Raw genomic sequence first — 21,131 nt, 5'->3', positions numbered from 1 at the left:
AGTTTCGTATTTCTATATGCTTCACTGTGTCAGATCTGTATTCTTGGGATGTAAGGTTTCATTAAAAAATAAATAATAATCGTAGGTCCCCCGCTCTCCCCCCATACACTCATTTTCTATAATATGGTAATGATATCACCGTAGCAGTAATTACGGGTCATCTTCATTTCTTTCATCTCTGCTGGTTCTGATGGCTTCATTCCTTTGACGAAGAAGATTTGGCTCTGGGTGCTGTGATTATTTTGTTAAGCATTATTCGAATAGACAGGAGTGAGAGAAATTAATCAATCCAAATGCAATTAGCATCATGTTTAACCCAGTGATGGACGTCTCAAGGTGAAACAGCCAGGGGAGTTTCAGACATTATTATTCAATCCAGTGGCTCTTATCTAAATTATAATCAAGAGGTTTTTATTGGCTTCACAGAGAGGAGATGTAACTCTTTCTCTGCTCTGAGGGTCAAGAGGATCAGGCCTTCACCCTCATAGGATACTGACTGCTGCCAGCTCTTGAAGTGGGAGGTGTTGTAGGAATTTCATCTTAGGGTACGTCTACACTTGCTCCCTAGTTCGAGCTAGGGATGCAAATGTAGGCGACCGAAATTGCTAATGAAGTGGGATTTAAATATCTCGCGCTTCATTAGCATGATCTCGCCTGCGTGTTACTCTGCTCAACAGCTGATTTGAACTAGAAAGTGTGTGCCGGGACGTGTTAGTTTGAACCAAACCTCTTGGTTCGAGCTAACGCGTCCCAGCGCGCATTTCCTGGTTCGAATCAGCTGTTGAGTGGAATAATGCGCCAGCGAGATCATGCTAATGAAGCATGGGATATTTAAATACCCGCTCCATTAGCAATTTCGGTCGCCTGCATTTGCATCCCTAGTTTGAACTAGGGAGCAAGTTTAGACATACCCTTACTATTTAGGTCACTTGAAACAAAATAGTGATAGGTCCTTGTGTTTGTGACCTGGGACTTAGCTCTTAGTGGTTCTCTGGGCCTGGGCTGAGATGTCACTGCCCCTTACTGTGAGTTTATACCTGGTTTGGAATTGGCTGTCTGTACGTGAGTCAGCAGTACTCAAAGTCTTGTACATTTTAAGTTCCTTGAGCATCTATCTCTGCAGCTTGATGAGTCTGGAATCTTGAGCTGTGTGCTGTTGAGTAGGCAGGATCAGGAGAGGATCCAGTGGGGAAATGTAAAGAATGTAAACTCTTGGCAGTTGGTCCAGAGAAATAATTTATTTGTATAACAAGTATCTTTTGGGGGGAATCAGCCTGTAAAACAAACTAAATGTGTTAGGTTAAATTATTATGTGAAGTATTTGGCCATCTACCGTGATAGCTTCACGAGCCCTTGTATAAAAAACAAGCAATAGGTACAGCAGTACCTCTATGGACAGTCTTAATTCATCACTCGCATATCATTTGTCAGTCACAATGTAGGGCTCCCATGGACAGAGTCAGAAGGAGGAATGTCATAGCAGGGTTTTATGTTAACCTCTTATCTTGATTCTGCTGCTGACTTGCTAATTATGTGCCTGCAAGTCACTGCCGCTTTCTGAAGCTCAGTTACATCCTCTGTAAAATGGGAAAGAAAGTACTTGGCCTCCCAGGGATGTTATGAAGCTCGATACATTGTTTGCAGAGTGCTCTAAGATCCCTGAATAAAAGGTGCTATAGGAATAGAAAAGATTGCTTAATCCAGACGCTCCTTCTGACAGCTGCTCAACCCTCGGTCACCTTCCTTCAAGAACAGTGATGGGCAACCTAGGCTAGTAAGTGGGCCACATAGGCAGACTTCCCATCTCAGTAGGCTGTAAAATTGTCATAACCAAGACTGTCTCCTGGGGTAGGGTAGTTTTGCTAACTGAGCTTGCGTATCTAGAATTTGCAGAATGTGCCAATTGAACCAGTGCTTTGATAGGATACAGAGGGAACAAATGGTTCTCCCAGTGAATGTTGTGTGCAATCAGCATTCATCTTATTTCACATGTCCTTGCTCTGTGTGTGTGTGTGTGTGTGTGTGTTACTTTAGGAATACTGGTAAGAAAAAACCTACACAGATGGCAACCAGTGGAATCGGGCAAACCTGTGCATGGGCAACAGTAAACAAAATGTCTCGTGGGTCTCTCACACAGAACCCTGATGGGATACTCTTGAGCAGTGGTGGGCAACCTGTATTTGATTGGGTATATTCTCAGAGATGGTTCCTTAAGCACAGGTTGAATATAAGGCATATTTTGAATAGTTTTGCAGTCTGTCCTCTAAAGGAGAGTGGACTGGCATCTGCTAATCACTGTTGATCAGAAATAACTTCTCCAGATATTTACTGGTTTCGCCAGTTGTGTAAGTCCACACATCAGGACACTGCGTCTTTATCTGGCAGCCATATCAGGGAGAGATTGTATCTGCAGAGCAATCAGAGTTCTTGTTCTGAATTGTGAAGGAGGGCTGGAGCAGGCCAAACTCCTCACATCTACCAGGTGTTAATGGGACTTGGGGAATCTGGTCATTCTGCTTATAAATATGCATAGTAGAGGAGGAGCTAAGATCACTTGGGAGGTCAGAAGGTCCAGGACTCTCCTTCTCTTGCGTTATCAGAGTTTGCAGCAGACTGGCTGACTCCTCTTGCTCTGCTACCAGCATCCTGTAGGCCTTGGCTAATACAGATCATTCTGTTGTGTCTTTTTAGGGTTAGTCTTCCCATTTTAATCTTAAGATATTTTGCTGGTTCAGTTGTTTTTTGTATATAGGTTGCATCTGGGTAGATTATCATACAGATGCCCCTATTCTCCTTAGTATTGCCCCTGTCATGTCTCCCTGAGGTGCTAATAATGGAGCCCAGCCAAAAGATGAATCTTTGCCACTGGCTTTCACAAGCTAAGACAAGTAAGAATCTCAACTATTGCTCTTGAGTTACCTCTCCCAGGGCTCTCTGTGTGTTATATCCAAGAATGTGTTTGTATCTTTCTGCCCTAAAGCTGTCTACTCAATCCAAGAGAAATCATCTCTATTACAACATATCTTGGCAAATAAGCTCAAAATCACCTCATGTTGCTCCACTCTCTCTCTCTCTCTCCCCCTCCAAAGTAGGCTTCTTCCAGCCTTAAACAGTTCCCCTGGCTATTTTTTCTATTTGTAGTCAAGAGATAGTACTTTGGTTTTATCTTCCCTGTGGAGGTGAAGTAGTTTTGCAGTCAAGTGCCATGTCTTTTATTTCCTGTGTTGGCTGGTCATCTGATTAAAGCACAAAAATATAACTGGTAAACTGCTACAAGATGGGCGCCTGAAAAGAAATGAACCTAGATGTTTATACTTGTCAGTGTAGTTGTTCCATGATGGTTCTTTAGTTACCAAAGTCCCAACTGTATGGGACTCAGAGGAAGAGTAAAACTGCAACAGGGATACTCTTTTTAAAACTCTAAAATAGCCGTCTAAAATAGCATATAGTCAAAGTTTCAGGCTCTTTCAGGACTAAAACCAGTTTCTGTATTCCTCATTGGGAAGGTGAGAAAATATCCCCTTTCTTGGTGGGGAGGGTCAGTTTCCAACCCTGAAAAGTAGCATTATACAGGTTGAACCTCTCAAGTCCAGAAATCTCTGGTCTGGAAACATCTGTCCTCTGGAATGATTTTAGTTATTCTGCTGTCCACCTCTCATGGGTGTGTCCAAGTTTCCCCAGTCCCATAAGATTTGTTTACAGCCACCAGTCCTGGCTCTGTGTTCTGTGCTGCTTTTTAGCTCTAATTTACCCCTAAATGTCCCCTAACAGCCCAGTAAGCAGTGGAAGTGTTGATAACACTGCTAGACAATATTGACCTCCCATGGTCAATATGGGAAAATTCTTTGGTTCAGAACTGGTCAGGTGTCAAGGGTGCCAGACTAGAGAGGTTCAACCAGTACATACATTTAGCCCTGTTACTGATGCAGGGCTAAACCTGTCCCATATTTTAGTCTAGTATAATTTTGAGAAGTGAATTTAGGGGAGAAAGGAGGAAATATTCCTTTGACTGCATTTTTTTAAATGGCTGCAGTTTGAAGCTGCTCATAAGCTTGGAATGCTAGAAGTCTCAGAAGAGATGGATTGGCGAGCAAAGGCAGGTGTAAAGGTCAAAGGTTTGTGATAAATACAATTTATCACATTCTGTTGCATAGATATCCCTACATGCATTGTGTTTGTGTGTATATTTGTGTATGGGTATACTACTGTGTGTGTGTGTGTACACATATCTGTGTATATACATATCACTTTGGGATCCTTTTAGGTGAAAGTTGCTTATATAAGTGTAAGTCACTGTTTTCATTACTGGTTTTACAGCAGTAATCCTCCATTATTTCCTGGCTATTCAGACCTTATGACACGGTTTGTATTGTGTTGTCATATGCATGAGAAGGCTGTTTATGAGATGTTGGGGACCAATGAGAATGGACCCCATCTCCAGCAGAGCATTCTTTTTCTAATTAAATTGTCACTGGAAGGAACATCCGGAGCAGCAATTTTCATTTTGGATTGGAGGCAAAACATTATGAGTCTTTGTCATTTGATTAAAAAGTTACTTAACCTTTTAAATTGCTACAGATGTAAAGATGGCTCTGAGTTTCCAATGTAATCGCCTCAAAGTTAAAATCAGGAAAATCTTTGTGTAATGAAACCCATATGTCATAGTGAAAGGATGCAAAGTGCTGGCAGAGTGGGCTGCTCTAGCAGGAGATTCTGTACCCAATCTTGTTAGCCGGGGCTGCTTTTGGTAATCCCTCATCTCCTCACTTGTAAGAAATCAATCTGTACCACTGAATCTTTTCAGCCAGCAGCCACAAAATTTACTGCAGGAGGCAGTTTGGGGACAGTTGTAGTAGAACAGGAGCACAAGGCAACAAGGCTAAATGCAGGATTGAGGGATTGAAGTTCTAAAGAGGAGATTATATTAAACCTAACTCCACCCTCCAAGCAAGTGGAAATCACAGTTTCCCTTTTCCTCCCTGACCTCTCCAGTCCAATACATGCCCTGAGGGCCACCTATTGCCAGGCAGAAAATTTAATTCCTGGGTCAGGGGTCCCCATATTACCGTGGTTTGGTCCCATTTCTTTCTGCAGTTTGAGGAAATGGGAGGTCTGTTTAAGCACTTTTATTGTAACCCAGGTTGATAACAAAAACACCTTTGAAGATATTGTTTTCAACACTCACCTTCCTTCTCCACCTAACTGAGGAGATTAATTTGTAACCAGACTATTGCGATCGTATCCATTGTTGATTTTCTATTGTAGTGATGGATGCACAGTATAGGAAGGGTTGTAAATTCTGACTTGACATAGAGATTCATGTTTTTATTTTATGCCACACGGATTCTGTGGTGTCTCTTTACTGGTAAATGAAACCTGTGCTAAGACCCCCCCACCTCTGCAAGTCAAGTGCCTGGTTTAAACAACCATTTCAAAATAACCCAAAGGCTTCCACTACAGTTTTTGTCCAGCCTTATAATTAAAAGATCCACCTCTGTCTACTAAGCAACTTGCTTCTGCTGTTCCCTTGGGCAGTTGCTTAAAATAGGTTTATTGTCCTTCTCTTTGACTGCAATCACTTTTAGTACATAGAGGTGATTTATTCATTCTCCAGCTTGTACGGCAACAGTACAGCAACCCAAACAACTCCAAGATGCCTACCTGGAAGTGATATTCCCACTATAAAGAATTCATTTAACAGGAGCAGTGCTGAGTAGAAGGAGCACTTTTTTTTAAATAATAGGGACTTTTTTATGAACACCCATGTTCAGGAAAGGCTCCAAAGTGGATTTAAGAGGGACAGAAGAACAACTAGTCAAGACATTTGAACTTGGCACTCTGCAATCTGGATCTTTCCTGTGTTTACCAGAAATACACTCATCTGTGACTCTTGGGAAAATGAGACAAGCCAGAGCAGGGAAAATAAGATTGTAAATATTTGTGGAAACTTGCCCTTTCAGTTTGGCGGAGATTCGTTTGCATTATGAGGACATATTTATGGCAATCTCAATACATATATGAACATGAGGGGTCCTTCTCTTATCATACCTTAAAAACAGAGCCCTGTTGCAGCCCATGTGTGGAGAAGAGGAATACAGAATAGCAGAAGGCTGCCTCCTGCTCCTAATGGGATTTTGTAGCAGCATGTGCGAGTTTGTTTCAGAAGTCAGAAATGAACAGATGTTGGTATAAATTACCTCTGTGTCTGATGTCTTGCAAATTAAAAGCGCGGTTGGCATCACTAAACAATTTCACCAGGTTTTGGGGGGGGGGAAGAGCGGGCGGTGATTATTGTAGCAGGTCGGTAAGAATCTTAAGCTGCAGCAGAGCAGGATAGCAAGGATAAAGGAATGAAGAATAAAATGAGAGGTCTGTGAATTAATCAGAAATGTTAACATCTCCGATGACAAGTGAACAGGAGGGCACGTGCTCTGGAGCAACCCCCAACCTACAGTAATTTCTCTCAGAGCACAGAAGGAGTCTATGCTCACTGCTTGATTTATAGGGTGCAACCCTCTTTGGGGGGAATGGAATTGTCATACATGAGTATATCTCTTATATGGGACTGGCATTTAGGAAATCTTGCATCTCTATCAGCTGAGAATGCTGTAGTTTGGTTTTGTGCTTTCTCCACAATAGCATTTTACAACCCTGTTGGATGGTGTGAAGTATGGTAGTGTCAGGGAGCTGCTTACGTTGAGTCTGTTTCAAATGGAAACTGCTAGAAAACTCACATTTTTATTAATCACAAAACAGCTCAAAACAAAAATCACCTTCTGCCCTTCACCAGCTCCTTCCATACATGAGTCTCAGAGCACTATATCAGTATTAACATCTTGGGAGACAGATATATTTTTTTATGATGTCCATTTTGCAGATGGGGGAACTTGAGGTGGGGGAAAAAAAGTCAATGGTTCCTAGACTTTTAAAATTAATCAAGGACAGGGCTGGGAATAGATCCCAGATCTCTTGAATCCCTGTCAGGCTCTTCAAACAGGGAATTGTTCTTCTCTACAAAGGGAGGGCCCTGCTTATTCTGTGACTCCTCAGCCATGGAATTGGGCTCCAGAATCCACGTTTTAAAGTTTGAAAATAAATTTCTAGCCATCATGATTGAAAACATTAACCCAAGTGTAACTGATGAAGTAATGTCTGCCTGAGTCTGCAAGCATCCTGAAACAAAAGCTGTGATAAAGTGAGATGGGGATAGGTTTCTGGGGTGTTGATTCTGAAACCTAATTATGCCAGTTTAACTGTCAACATTAATTATTTCACTGACTCTTTTAGCAACATCCAGCTATTGGATGTAGCTTCTTCAGGTAGGGAAATCAAGGTTGGATAATTTGGGGAAATTGAGGATGGCCTCTGAGGATTTTTGTTTGTTTTTAAGTGCTAGGACATGAATTCTAATCATCCAGATGAGTGAGTAGTGACCAAATGTCATTACCTGATGTTAGGTGTTTAGTAGCTTTTGTGAAATGAATCAGGTTTTAGTTTAGTTCCTTCTGGGCAAGTGGTAATGTCACAATATCCATCCCCAACTCATGTGTTAAATTGTCACATTTAACACATTGTCACATTTGCTATTCTTCTATGAGTGGATCATTTAGACTAGAGAGTTAAAATTCCATCTCTTCCATTTAGATAGGGTTACCAGGTGTCTGGTTTTGAACCGGACAGTCCAGTATTTGAGCTTTATGTTTGGGAAACAAATTGAGAAAATATAAATATCTGGTATTTTCTAAATAAGAGGTAATGTAGATTGTGATGTAATGTCAAGTGTGTCCAGTTTTTTGTTGAAACCATCTGGCAACCCTACGCTTTAGGGCTCTCTCTAGGTTTGATGAAGGAGACTTGCATTGCTCCTGTACTAGTTCTGTGAATAAAGGACTCCATGTCCCTGGGCTGTTGGGAATCTTTCACCAGCGCAAAGCTTACTTCGGGCTTTTATTTAAAAGAGCTGAAAAGGAGAGGAACCCCTCTCTCCAGGGCTCAATCCTAATCAAGCTGTGTATATTCAGTATTGTAATGTTGGGACAAAGATTGTATTAGGGTGGCTCTGCCAGCGCCTATGGGCTCACAAGTCAGAAATGTTTTGTGCAGGAAAGTGGCTGTATAAACTCCATTGTAATGCAGCAACCAGAGATTGATGGTGCCAAGAATATGAGAGAGGGAGATAAACCTTGCCTTGCTGTATTAAATATCTAGGAACTGACAATGCAAAGTGAGAAGACCAAAGCTCTATAAACTCTACTTTATTACACTATCCATAGATGAACTGCATTGAGGGAATATAAACCCCATTATATTGCAGCATTCAGAGACTAACACTGCCAAGGGAAAGAGAAAATGCTGTGTAATTTCTGTTTAAGATCATAAGCATCCAGGGACCAGTAATCCTGAAATGGAGAGAGACAGCACTCCATAATCTCTGATGGATTTTAGCATCCAGGAACAATTGCCCTGAGAGAGTGATGGAGCTCTGGATTACACCATTCAGAGATTGATAGTGCAAAGACACAGGCAGATCTTCATGACCAGGAGGCTATCCACAATAGGAATAGAAAGTGCTGATTGTATGTAATGACAGGCCATGGGAATTATTGCTGAGCTTTGAGGTTTCCAATGTGTGGCCTACATTTCCAGAGTGTCAGGAATTCAAGGTGCAGTGCAGATTTCCTTTCATTTAAAAATATTTTTAGCTATGCGTTAGCACCAGAGCGAGGTCTAAATACATTTCTGTCCTCCGATTAAATATTAAAAATGATCTGGCTCTATTTGTCTTACATTAATCTTTTTCCCCCCTTTTGATTTCAGCGAGAGAAATGACTCGTGGGAAGTTCCTGAACATCCTGGAGAAACCCAAGAAGTAGCTGCTGCTACTGGAACTCAGGCAAAAGTATCACTGTCTGGGTTATCTCATCTGTCACTGCAGATCCAGCAGAACACTAACTTCTTCAAGAAGAGGCTAAAGCTTTCTTCTAGAATGACAGAAGCAAACCTCTCTACTGCTTCCACAGCTCTTCTCCTTACAGAGGAGCAGCATTCCAGACACTTTTCATGACGACTGCCAGTAATTCCATCAGCACAGAGACCTTATCCAAGGTTTTCAGCACAAGATTGCCAGGAAAACTCAACCCTCGTATGCTGTAGCAAAGTTTCACAGCAGTCTTTCTATAAACCATTCACAGTGATACATCCTGAGTGGCCTCTCATCCCCAGTGGCTTCATTCAGTTGCTGTCAGTGACTTTGTGACACTGGCCAGTACCTCTGGGTGATGCATTGGCTCTTCCATGTGTGTCTCTTGCCTTAGGAACAGTGATTTATTTCTGTGCTGGAAGCAACACTGCAGTGCTGACTGTAAGCAGGGTTCTGGATGAAGACTGACGGTTCCAGGGTTTGTTAGTTCTGGATCAGTACAATCATACCCTACTTACAAGACAGGTGGAACTTGTTATGTGTCCTAGATTGACATTACTCACACCCTTCAGAGGTGGATGTCCTGCAATCAAGGGAAGTTCTTCAATCCTGTCTCTGCCTTTGTTCTGTTCTGCATGTCACAAATACTTGCACCTGATGCTATGTGGACAGGGGGCTCCATCTCAGTGCTAAACATTTGTGTGTTCTCTTGTTCAACCTAGACTGATGGCCCATAGGGAGTGAATAAGAGAAGGTGTCTATTACAGTATCATGAAAGAAAATGTTTCTGTGGAAACTTCTGCCAGGACACAAACAGGTCTGTCAGCTCCCTTTGCAAATCCAGATCAGTGAGAGTGCTCCTGAGGTACTGGAGGAAGTTATAAGATTGAAGGGCAATAATGTTTTAAATTAGAGCACTTCCAGGTGGAGCGACTGTCTTGTTCACACCCCTGTGGGGATAACCTTCATATAAACAGCATCTACTACTTATGCTTGAGTTCTGATATTTGCCCACATTATTAGAAAACAGCAGCTTCCAGAACTTGCTTTAACTGCAAATGTGGAATGTGTGCCCCATTAAGGGGCGAATTGTACTGTTAGCTAGTATCCTCGTGTACAGATTGGGCTTCATTCATCTGGTACTGAACTACTCTTTAGCGCCTTGTGGCCCAACTGGTACCAGAGTACTTGTTAGTGCCTTTCCTCTTTCAACATGCTGTGTATCAGTCTTGTGTTTTTCTGATTTGTCTATTTCTCTGCAAGGTTGGCATAGCTCTTATGTCACTCTGTTTTCTTCTGCCCAGTAAAACTACGTATTCTAGAATAAAAATTGGTTGTTCCTCATGGCTAAAATAAAGTATTAAAATGTTAGTCCAAGAGTAGTTTTCTCTCTTTGTTCAAACAGTTACATACACAGTCTGCAGTTGGCTGTGAGGTGTGAATTGAACCAGTGCTGTGGTTATACAACATCTTATTAATGCATTGTCCTTGAAGCATTGCATTCTTCTGTCTTTGGGCAGATTCTGTTTTTAGGCTGTGTGCACATTAGTGAGGAGCAGATTCCTGCTCAGGGCAGATTTCTGAGATTTTTACTAAAATGTTTAAAGCCTTTCTATCTTCAGTCTGTGCGTGCCTCCAGTTAGTTAACAAGAATTAAGCTAAATTGGGAAAGATCCTCTTCACTAAACTTGCACAATTAAGACCTTGACCTGCAAAGACTTACTCAGTTCTTAACTTTGAGCATGTGAACAGTTTGAATTCAATGGGGCTGTACCTGTATGCTTGTCTTTGGAGTGATAAGGCTTAACAGAGCAGCTCCAGTTCTTCAAAGGAGGGGCAACAGAACAATAGTAGATGCAAGGAAACAGTGGAGAGCCAGACAGGGAAAGGACTTGCTTAGTTGCTGGTCAAAATGGGCATAGATGTAGCTTTGAAAGTGTTAATTTAAATTATATGTTTGTTGGGAAATTAACATTTGTATGTCTAGTTTAGTTTAGATGTATTCTATATATATAAAATGTGTGGTCCCAAAATGACTTGTGTGAATTTTGGTTCTTTGTTGCATGTTCTGGTGGTGTCTATTCCAATATATGAGATGTTTGGAAAGCTGAGAAGTATAGAGGGAAATCCCAGAAGTCTGTCACAAATCTGCATGCCCGTTTTGTGATCTGGACAGTAAAGACTCTCAAACTTCAAGTAGCTGGCACCATAGCATGCAAAAACCCCTTTCTTTTATTACTACCCTGTTTAGCAGTACTTATCTTCTAACGATGGGGAAACAAGTGAGAGATCCTTTAGATTCGAGATATTTATTCGTTTTGTACTTGTCATGTATAGAGATGAAACAGTGATGTCTTTTTTTTAATTGGTAGTATTTACATGTACTTTTGTATGTTAGGCAGAAAATTATCTATCTGCTGTTGCTCTATGTTCTTATAATAAACAAGTGCAAAGCTTACAAAATGGTGTGAGTCTTCGTGAAATGGCCCTGTGAAATATGGAAGCTGTGACCAACCAACTAGGAAATGTTCCTTACCAACAGGTTTTCCACCATTTAAAGTTTAATAGCAAGACGCTTTTGTACATCCCACTATATTAGTTCGTGACCAGTAGGTGTTACCACCACATTGGTAAATAAGTGGCAACAGCCAAAAAGAACTAAGATTTTTAGGAGCCTTCACAAACTCCATTTCTTTCTGCTGTGATGTTCTTCCAGATTATGGAACCATTACAGAGACGCAACAAATGTTTACAATTGCGTGTGTGATTTTTTTATTTTATAATTAAAAGAATCAAAATCAGTGAAGGAAGAAAAAAGGTAGAATTACGGGAGAGATGTAGAAAATCAAAACTCGACGGCATTTCATTGTTATCCTAGGGTTGTCATTACTTGATAGAGCATTGTCATGTGTCTTACCTTCCCCATTCAGATGTTAGCTTTATTTCTCTGGATTTTAGACTAACAAGCATTTGCATATTTATTGTGCCTCTTGGTTGGAGTCCCTGTGCTCAGAAGAAGCATGCCTTGAAGAGCACAGTGCCAGCAAGCAGAATCAGTAGGGGGAGTGGCGGGGCTGTGGATAGGGTGACCTGCTCCACGAGTGGTGGCCAGAGTGTGGAAAACATCAGGCTCTGGTGTGCTGCAATTGTCATGGGGCAAGGTGGGGCACATGTCTCCAAAGGTCTTCACCCAGCCTCCAGTGACACTTGGTCGAGGCGTCCTGTCCTGTCATGCCCCTTGTGGACCATATGGGGTTGTGGATGGCCCTTTTAGCCACATGGACTGGAGCACTCTGAGATCATGGCAGAGTCTCAATGCGTGGATGAGACGATGGTGTAGGGAAGAGGGGTTTAGATTTATTAGGAACTGGGGACACTTTTGGGAGAGGGGGCGCCTATACAGGAAGGATGGGCTCCACCTAAACCAGGGTGGAACCAGACTGCTGGCACTAAACATTAAAAAGGCCGTAGAGCAGTTTTTAAACTAAGAGATGGGGGAAAGCTGATTGGTGCGGAGATGCACATAAATCGGAGGGAGACTTCTCTTAGAGGAGAATCCATTGATAGAGATTCTCTAAGCTGTAGTCAGAAAGAGGAGGGGAGAGGGCGAACCATGGGCCAGGGCAGACAAACAACCGCATACAAAGGAATCCAATGCATCAGGGAAGGGCAGACAAATAAGCAGTGGCAAATTTTTAAAGTGCTTGTACACAAATGCTAGGAGTCTGACTAATAAGATGGGTGAACTAGAGTACCTAGTATTAAATGAGGAGATTGACATAATAGGCATCACTGAAACCTGGTGGAATGAGGAAAATCTGTGGGACACAATCATACCGGGATATAAAATGTATAGAAAGGATAGAGCAGGCCGGGTGGGTGCCGGAGTGGCACTGTATGTGAAAGATAATGTAGAATCAAATGAAATAAAAATATTAACTGAATCAACATGTTCAATAGAATCGCTATGGATAGTAATTCCATGCTCCAATAATAAGAAATTAGCAGTAGGGAAATATTACTGACCACCTGACCAGGACAGCGATACTGACATTGAAATGCTAAGGGAGATTAGAGAGGCTACCAAAATAATGGGGGATTTTAATTACCCCCATATTGACTGGATACATGTCACCTCAGGAAGAGAAGCGGAGATAAAATTTCTCAATGGCTTAAATGACTGCTTCTTGGAGCAGCTAGTGCAGGAACCCACAAGGGGAGAGGCAATTCTCGATTTAGTCCTGAGTGGAGTGCAGGATCAGGTCCAGGATATAACTGTTACAGGACCGCTGGGGAATAGTGACCATAATATAATAACATTCAACATTCCTGTGGTGGGAAGAACACCTCAGCAGTCCAGCACCCTGGCATTTAATTTCAAAAAGGGGAATTACACAAAAATGAGGAGGTTAGTTAAACAGAATTTAAAAGGCACAGAGACTAGAGCCAAATCCCTGAAAGCTGCACGGAAACTTTTTAAAGACACCATAATAGAGGCCCAACTTAAATGTATACCCCAAATTAAAAAACATAGCAGGAGACCTAAAAAAGAGTCACCGTGGCTTAACCACCATGTAAAAGAAGCAGTGAGGGACAAAAAGGTATCTTTTAACAAGTGGAAGTCCAATCCTAGTGAGATAAATAGAAGAGAACATAAACACTGTCAAATCAAGTGTAAAAATGTAATAAGAAAAGCGAAAAAAGATTTTGAGGAACAGCTAGCCAAAAACTCAAAAAGAAATAACAAAATGTTTAAGTACATTAGAAGCAGGAAGCCTGCTAAAAAACCTGTGGGTCCCCTAGATGATCGAGCTATAAAAGGAGCAATCAAGGACAATAAAGCCATTGCGGAGAAACTAAATGATTTCTTTGCTTCAGTCTTCACGGCTGAGGACGTTGGGGAGATTCCCGAATCTGCACCATCCTTTGTGGGTGATGAATCTGAGGAACTGTCCTGGATTGAAGTGTCATTAGAGGAGATTTTGGAACAAATAGAAAAACTTAATGTTAACAAATCTCCGGGACCGGATGGCATTCATCCAAGGGTTCTAAAAGAACTCAAATGGGAAATTGCTGAGCTCTTATCTGTGGTTTGTAACCTATCCTTTAAATCGGCTTCCGTACCTAATGACTAGAAGGTAGCCAACGTGACACCAATATTTAAAAAGGGCTCTAGAGGCGATCCTGGCAATTACAGACCGGTAAGTCTAACTTCAGTACCGCGCAAATTAGTAGAAACAATAGTAAAGAATAAAATTGTGAAGCATGTAGAAGAACATAATTTGTTGGACAAAAGTTAACATGGCTTCTGTAAAGGGAAATCCTGTTTTACTAATCTGTTAGAGTTCTTTGAAGGGGTTAACAAACATGCGGACAAGGGGGATCCAGTAGATATAGTATACTTGGATTTTCAGAAAGCCTTTGACAAGGTCCCTCACCAAAGGCTCTTGTGTAAATTACATGGCCATGGGATAAGTTCGTGGATTGAGAACTGGTTAAAAGACAGGAAACAAAGGGTAGGAATAAATGGTAAATTTTCAGATTGGAGAGGGGTAACTAGTGGTGTACCCCAAGGGTCAGTCCTGGGACCAATCCTTTTCAACTTATCCATAAATGATCTGGAGAAAGGGGTAAGCAGTGAGGTAGTAAAGTTTGCAGATGATACAAAACTGTTTAGGAAAGTCAAGACAGAAGCAGACTGTGAGGGACTCCAAGAAGATCTCACCAAACTGAGTTGATTGGGCAACAAAATGGCAAATGAAATTTAATGTGGATAAGTGTAAAGTAATGCACATCGGGAGAAATAACCCCAACTATAAGTACAGTATGATGGGGGCTAATTTGGCTACGACAAATCAGGAAAGAGATCTTGGAGTTATCGTGGACAGTTCTCTGAAAACTTCCACGCAGTGTGCAGCGGCGGTCAAAAAGGTAAATAGGATGCTAGGAATTATTAGGAAAGGGATAGAAAATAGGACCCAGAATATCTTACTGCCCCTGTATAAAACTATGGTACGCCCACATCTTGAATACTGTGTACAGATGTGGTCTCCTCACCTCAAAAAAGATATTTTGGCCTTGAAAGGGTTCAGAAAAGGGCAACTAAAATGATTAGGGGTTTGGAACGGGTCCCATATGAAGAGAGGTTAAAGAGACTGGGACTTTTCAGTTTAGAAAAGAGGAGACTGAGGGGGGATATGATAGAGGTCTATAAAATCATGAGTGGTGTGGAGAGGGCCAATAAAGAAAAGTTATTTATTAGTTCCCTAAATAGAAGAACTAGAGGACACCAAATGAAATTAATGGGTAGCAGGTTTAAAACTAATAAAAGAAAGTTCTTCTTCACACAGCGTGTAGTCAACCTGTGGAACTCCTTGCCAGAGGAGGCTGTGAAGGCTAGGACTACAATAGAGTTTAAAGAGAAGCTAGATAATTTCATGGAGGTTAGGTCCATAAAAGGCTATTAGCCAGGGGATAAAATGGTGTCCTTGGTCTCTGTTTGTCAGAGGCTGGAGAGGGATGGCAGGAGACAAATCGCTTGATCATTGTCTTCGGTCCACCCTCTCTGGGGCACCTGGTGCTGGCCACTGTCAGTAGACAGGATACTGGGCTAGATGGACCTTTGGTCTGACCCAGTACAGCCATTCTTATGTTCTTACGTTATGTTCTTATGGCAGGCCAAATGAGGCGTTTTCCTTGTGGCGGGACCCAGGAACAACTGTGGTTGTGGCAACATAATCAAAATGATGTCCTCTGACCATCAGAGGAGTAAAGTTCTAGAACAGCCTTCCAATTGGAGTAATGAGGGAGGGGGATAAACTATTTTGTTTTAAGAACGGGTTTGATTGCCTACAATGGCATATGTCCCATCCATGACTGCTATTAACAAATATCTCCTAATGGCTAGAGATGGAACACTAGATGGGGAAGGCTATGAGTTGTTACAGAAAATTTTTTCCAAGGTGAGTCTTGCCTACATGTTTAGGTCTAACTGATTGCCATGTTGTAAGTTGGGAAAGAATTTTCCTCCAAGTCAGATTGGTAGAGACCGTGGCGGGGGGAGGGATGGGTGTCCTCTTTCTCTGCAGTGTGGGGCCAGCGTTACTTGCTGGTTTGACCTAGAGTAAATGGTGGATTCTCTGTATTTTTGAAGTCTTTAAACCATGATCTGAGGACTTCAGTAACTCAGCCAGAACTTATAGGTCTATTACAGAAGAAAGGTGGATTAACTTCTGTGAAAAGCAACGTGGGCCTCAGGGATGTGTTGGCTGCTGCTTTCTGCAGCTCCCATGGGCCAGGAATGGCAAACCACTGCCACTGGGAGCTGCAAGGGACCATGCCTGTGCACAGTCAAACAATGTCTCGCTATCCACCAGCACATTATCCTGATGGGCTCCATGCTGAAGGTTGCTGAACCCTGGACTAGACAATCATGATTGTCCATTCTGGCCTGAAAGTATGCAAGTCCCTGCTCCAAAGAGCTCACAGTCTAAACAGAATAAGAAGCATGATACAAGATACCAGCAAAGTGATCAGGGTCAGGATGGATATTTGATTTGTTAGTTTATATACAAGGATGGGGAAATAAATAGAAATACCTATCTCCAGTTGCCCCTCTATTTAGTCATTACTAATATTTATGTATATTTATATATAAATTGCCATTCTAGCTAATTATCTGCTCCTGACCATTTTCTATGCCAGCATTGGCTACTACTGCTTGTCCCCTGTCTTCATGCTCCCCAAACTTCCTCCTTTTACTTAGCACCTTAAGATGTGTAAATTGAAGTAGTTGTCTAATGAGGTGCAACAAGGCCTGTCGGTTTGCTTTTTCTGAAGTGCTCTGTACCCTACAAATCACATTGAAGTCACTGAGAGCTGCAGGCGCTGAGAATCTGTAACAGAGCTGATTGAAATAATTTTGGAAACATTTTTTGTTGAAAAAATCACTTTGTGAAAAACTGAAATACTTTACGGAATCGTTAGGAAGGTTTCTCAAGTCAAAACCAGAATGGGGGAGGGGACTCTGTTCTGCTTGATTTGGAGCAGGAACCTGAATCTGTACCACACAGGGTCCTGTTTTTTATTCAGCATTGGATGGAAACAGGCCCACCAACGGGGAGACAAAGGAGGCCACTTGCCCTAGGGCTTGGTTAAAGGGGCTGGAGCCATGGGCCCTTTAAATTGCTGCTGGAGTGTTCTGCTGCACACTCCATGCAGCTTTTAGGGCTGGCAGGGGTGGCACTGAGGGATGGCTGCCCTCAATCCCACCCCTTCTGCCCCCCTTCTGGGCTTTATGGTCCTCCCACACACCTTCTCAGATGTTCACAGAACCTGTCAGTGCCCCTGGATAGAAAACAAGTTTTGAAATGTTTCACAAAATGGATATTTTTGTTTGTTTGTTTTCTGGCCAGCCTTAATTTTTAAAAACCCCCAGGCCATAAACCCCTATGTAAATTCACTAGAAATGACAGGGTCTTATTTAGGAGTTACCTTTTCACATGCTTCTGAGTTTGGCAGAAATGTGACTACCTGGCTCTATCGGCAGACCCTGTCTCAACTGCCATCCTGCATTTCCTTTTAGCTGCAGCATGATTAGACACAGGGAAAGCCCCAAAAGGGGAATCTTTGTGGTTATGTAAGCTAAAATCTCTGCAGCCAGCCTTTTTTTTTTTTCCCCCTTCCTCCCAGAGTTCACTGTTGTCCCTCCTCATCTTCAAAACAAAGATAACATTCAAAACAGCCTTGGCTTTGGAATGAACTAAAAATAAGTTTTTCAGATCCTTGTGTTTGAAGGAGAATATTTAAACACATACATGAGGGAGCAGTCTGAGGGGCAAAAAGATGTTGATGGTGGGGCAAGGCAGAAGGCAAGCTGATGACTGGGACGGGACAACATGTAAGGTGGCTTCATGCCAGAGTGGTGGAGGAGGAGGAGGAGAGAAGATGGGGGCAGGTTAGGGACTGTCTTTGTCCCCAGCAACACTTACATGATGCCAGCCATTCTGACCTCTTCCTTCGGTCCCTGCTCTGCAGGAGCAAGACTCCAGATGCTGGGCTGCTTTCTGCCTGCTCATCCACTTCCCCTTTTTTTTAGTGTAACCACCCGAGAGGCAGCGCCAGTTGCTGTTTGTGGCGCAAGAAGTGCGGGCTGTCGCTTGTTAGGAGAATTCCCCCAAGTCAGACCTGCGGTAAGAGCCGTGTGAAGCGGAAGACAATTAGGGGCTTATTAGTGTCCTGGGGAGACGTGTAACTTGTGTTGCTGGGACTTACCAAAACAGCGAGAGTCTTACCGGCAAGCTCCAGCCGAGAAAAGACTGAGGGATTGTCTCACCTAATTATGGGGAATGGGCCTCTTTGTGTTTGTGATTCGGTACGGTTGTCCGATCGCTTATCTCCGGCTGCTGGCTCAGGCCTAGCTGGAAGTGTGCTAATTAGAAGAGAAATGGACGTAGTGATCCTGTCAGCTCTCGTTACCGGCGTGGACAAAGCAGAATATTATTCTGAGGCAGTGTTTTGTGAGTGTCCCTCTTCCAGTTCTCATTAAGGGAAAGGCTGGTGGTTGGGGAGGGGATCCTACCACATGGGCTGGCTAATGGAGCACAGTCACCGTTACTGTGCTAATTAACGGGCTCAAGCAAATGCTTTTCCAACCAGCAATCCCAGTAGCTGCACCTGTTGCATCCAAAATCCCAACTGCCTCCATGGATGAGCAAAGAAAGCGATGTTTGTGTGTGTGGAAAAGGGGTCGACTTAGGAAAACCTGTTGGACTGCCAAAGGGGCAGGAAAATGGTTGAAACAGTCATCTTAGTGACTGTACTGGCATAGTGCTGTAGAGCTAGCTGGCTGCGCTCCAATGACCCAACAGTAAATCAAGCAGATCTGCTTACACCCAACTTACCTTACGGAGCTGTGAAATGCACATGTGGGTGGAGAGAATTTGGAGAATAAACACCAAGGATGTAAAGCTGGGCTCAAGAAATCATAACCTTACCCCTCCTCCTCCAGCAAGTGAATAGCTATCAGTATCTTCATGGAGACCTATGCAGCCAGGACTGTGAAACCTGGGAAACTCACAGCAGGTAACATGGAGGTGACTGAGAGAATCCCAGACAGAGCGGACATCAGCCTGTTGGAGGACTGAGATAAGGAGGGAGGTAAAAGTGCATTTGAGGAGGCTCTTCTTGCCCAAGGAAGTAGCTCTGTCTGAGACTTCCAGGTGAAGCATGCAGAAACCAGTAACAACCCACAAATTCATTAGTCTAGACAGGTAAAGAGGAAGCCTCAGAAGAAGCCACAGGAAGCATTGAAAGGTATGTTGAGATACAGCGTATCATTTGCTTAAAAGCATGTTTTAAAAAAATAGGGAGAGGTAGAAGATAGAAAACATAACAACGCTGATGCTCTGAGCTTGTGGGAGTCCATAGAGTAGATATATGCCTGTTTGGTATAGAGATGGAGGTGGTGCTAGAGACAGACTGCAGCAAGGGGGTAACCATGCAGTCAGAAAGACCTGTATATCCATGAAGGCCTGCCCCAGAGAATGGAGGAGTCACAGTGAGGAAGGGGATTGCATCAGCAACAAAAAAGGACATGGTGTGAGGGAAAGTGCTGGTGAGAATTTAAATGTATTGTTGGTATATAATTGCCTTTATAAATCAACACCTTGAGTAACATCTCCAGGAATTGTTGGTTCCTTACCTCTCCATTCTTTTGGAACAATTAATCTGTATGCAGTGTACTCATCATAGCAGACTAGAGGGGTTGAATTGTCTTATCTATTTGTCCTAGAAATTGTAAAGGTGCTTTCTCCATTTCAGCTATGTTTTGAGCCCGTGTCAACCATTTTTGTTCTGATGGAGGCTCCGGGGCCTTCAGTTTTCTGGTTAGAGTATGTCTGGCTGAGGGGGAAGTAATTTTTCCCTCTGTTGTAGAGGATGCTAGAATATGCTCCATTTTACCAAGCAATCACACCCTTCCAAGGAGGCCTGCAAAGTCATGTGTCTATAGCCTGCCATTTCTCTGGGGTTATGTTCCATCTGAACAAATACTTTTTTGTTCTCCACTGGATTGGAGGAAGTGCAAGCATGCCTTCCATATCCTCCCATGCATCTTTTGTTCTCTTCAGTAAGCTCAGACTGGAGTTTTCTCTCTCCACTATGCCTACTTATTATTTTTAGGAATACCCAGGAAAGTACTGGGCACTTCCCAATTAAAATAAAAAGATATGACCCTGTCCTGAGGATCATACACAATTTCAGACATGATGTAGGGAGGGGATGGGTGAAGAGCAGGGTTAATATTGCTAAGAACATTATCAATTATCAATTCTTATTGCTAAGACCATTAGCCAAGAAGGTTAGTATGCAATATAGTGTGGTCGTGAAAGCTTTGATTTATCATTTTTAATTAAGTGATGCCTTGGCTATTTCTGTACACTTGTAGCAGAGTTGGCTTTTAAAGAGAGTCTTGAAGAGGAGAGGATAGTAACCTTCTAGACATGCTCAGGAATGGGGTTTCATGCTTAGGGGTGGCGTAAGAGAGAGAATTATGGGGAAGAGTGAACAAACAGATAACTAATGATGCAGTCATGTAGTGCATTCAGTCACAAGAGTGGAGGGGTAGAAGGGACCCCCATTCTTCATTGCAGTTCCTTGATACCATACATGCTACTTAGAGCTCTCTCTGACCTCCCAGTCATGCCATTAATGGGTACAGAGGAAAGCACTGTCTTCTCCTTCAAGAACTGGCCATATAGTTATTCAATCTCAAGAGAAACATCTCCCTGTGTGGGAGCTTAGAAATGTCTAGCAAACAATAGACTTTGGAGCCACTTGCTCTCCCATCCCTTCCTACTTTGTGCTGGGGAATCATCTCAACTGCCTTTCAGTTCCTTCAGACCCTTTATAAGAATGGTAAACTCCAAACTCAGGTTAAGGTCCTCAACTTATCTCTTGACAGGTTTTTTTTTTGGTCCCCTTTCTGCACATATGAGTACTGTTTGTGAGTATGATTTGTCCGTCAGCTTTTAAACTATTATGGTGCTTGCCCTTCTCCTTTCTTTGTGTCTTGTGATGGGGTCTCTTCTGTTAGATGTGAGGCCTTGGCTGTAAGGGGCCTCGGCATGGTCTTGTTGCCATTGGGGATGAAGCTTGAAATCTGTGCGAGCACTCTTGGCATGCTGATTTATCATCACTTGGTCATATCACA

The 21,131-nt window shown here is 42.6% G+C and overlaps 1 protein-coding gene across 5 annotated transcripts in view; it reads left to right on the top strand.

Annotated features, from left to right (window-relative positions):
* Positions 1-21,131, top strand: part of LIN52 (lin-52 DREAM MuvB core complex component) — a 132,641-nt gene that overhangs the window by 67,172 nt on the left and 44,338 nt on the right. Inside the window, exon 6 of one of the 5 annotated variants that reach the window (XM_006117735.4) lies at positions 8,818-10,291. The exons of the other annotated variants lie outside the window; for them this stretch is intronic. Within the exon in view, the coding sequence (XP_006117797.1) occupies positions 8,818-8,873 (56 nt within the window). The 3' untranslated portion in view covers positions 8,874-10,291. Of the gene's footprint in view, positions 1-8,817; positions 10,292-21,131 lie in introns of those variants that run through there. 5 annotated transcript variants of the gene reach the window in all.

Source organism: Pelodiscus sinensis, chromosome 4, assembly GCF_049634645.1.
Source record: "Pelodiscus sinensis isolate JC-2024 chromosome 4, ASM4963464v1, whole genome shotgun sequence".
Taxonomy (NCBI): domain Eukaryota; kingdom Metazoa; phylum Chordata; order Testudines; family Trionychidae; genus Pelodiscus; species Pelodiscus sinensis.
This window is presented reverse-complemented; position numbering and strand designations above follow the sequence as displayed.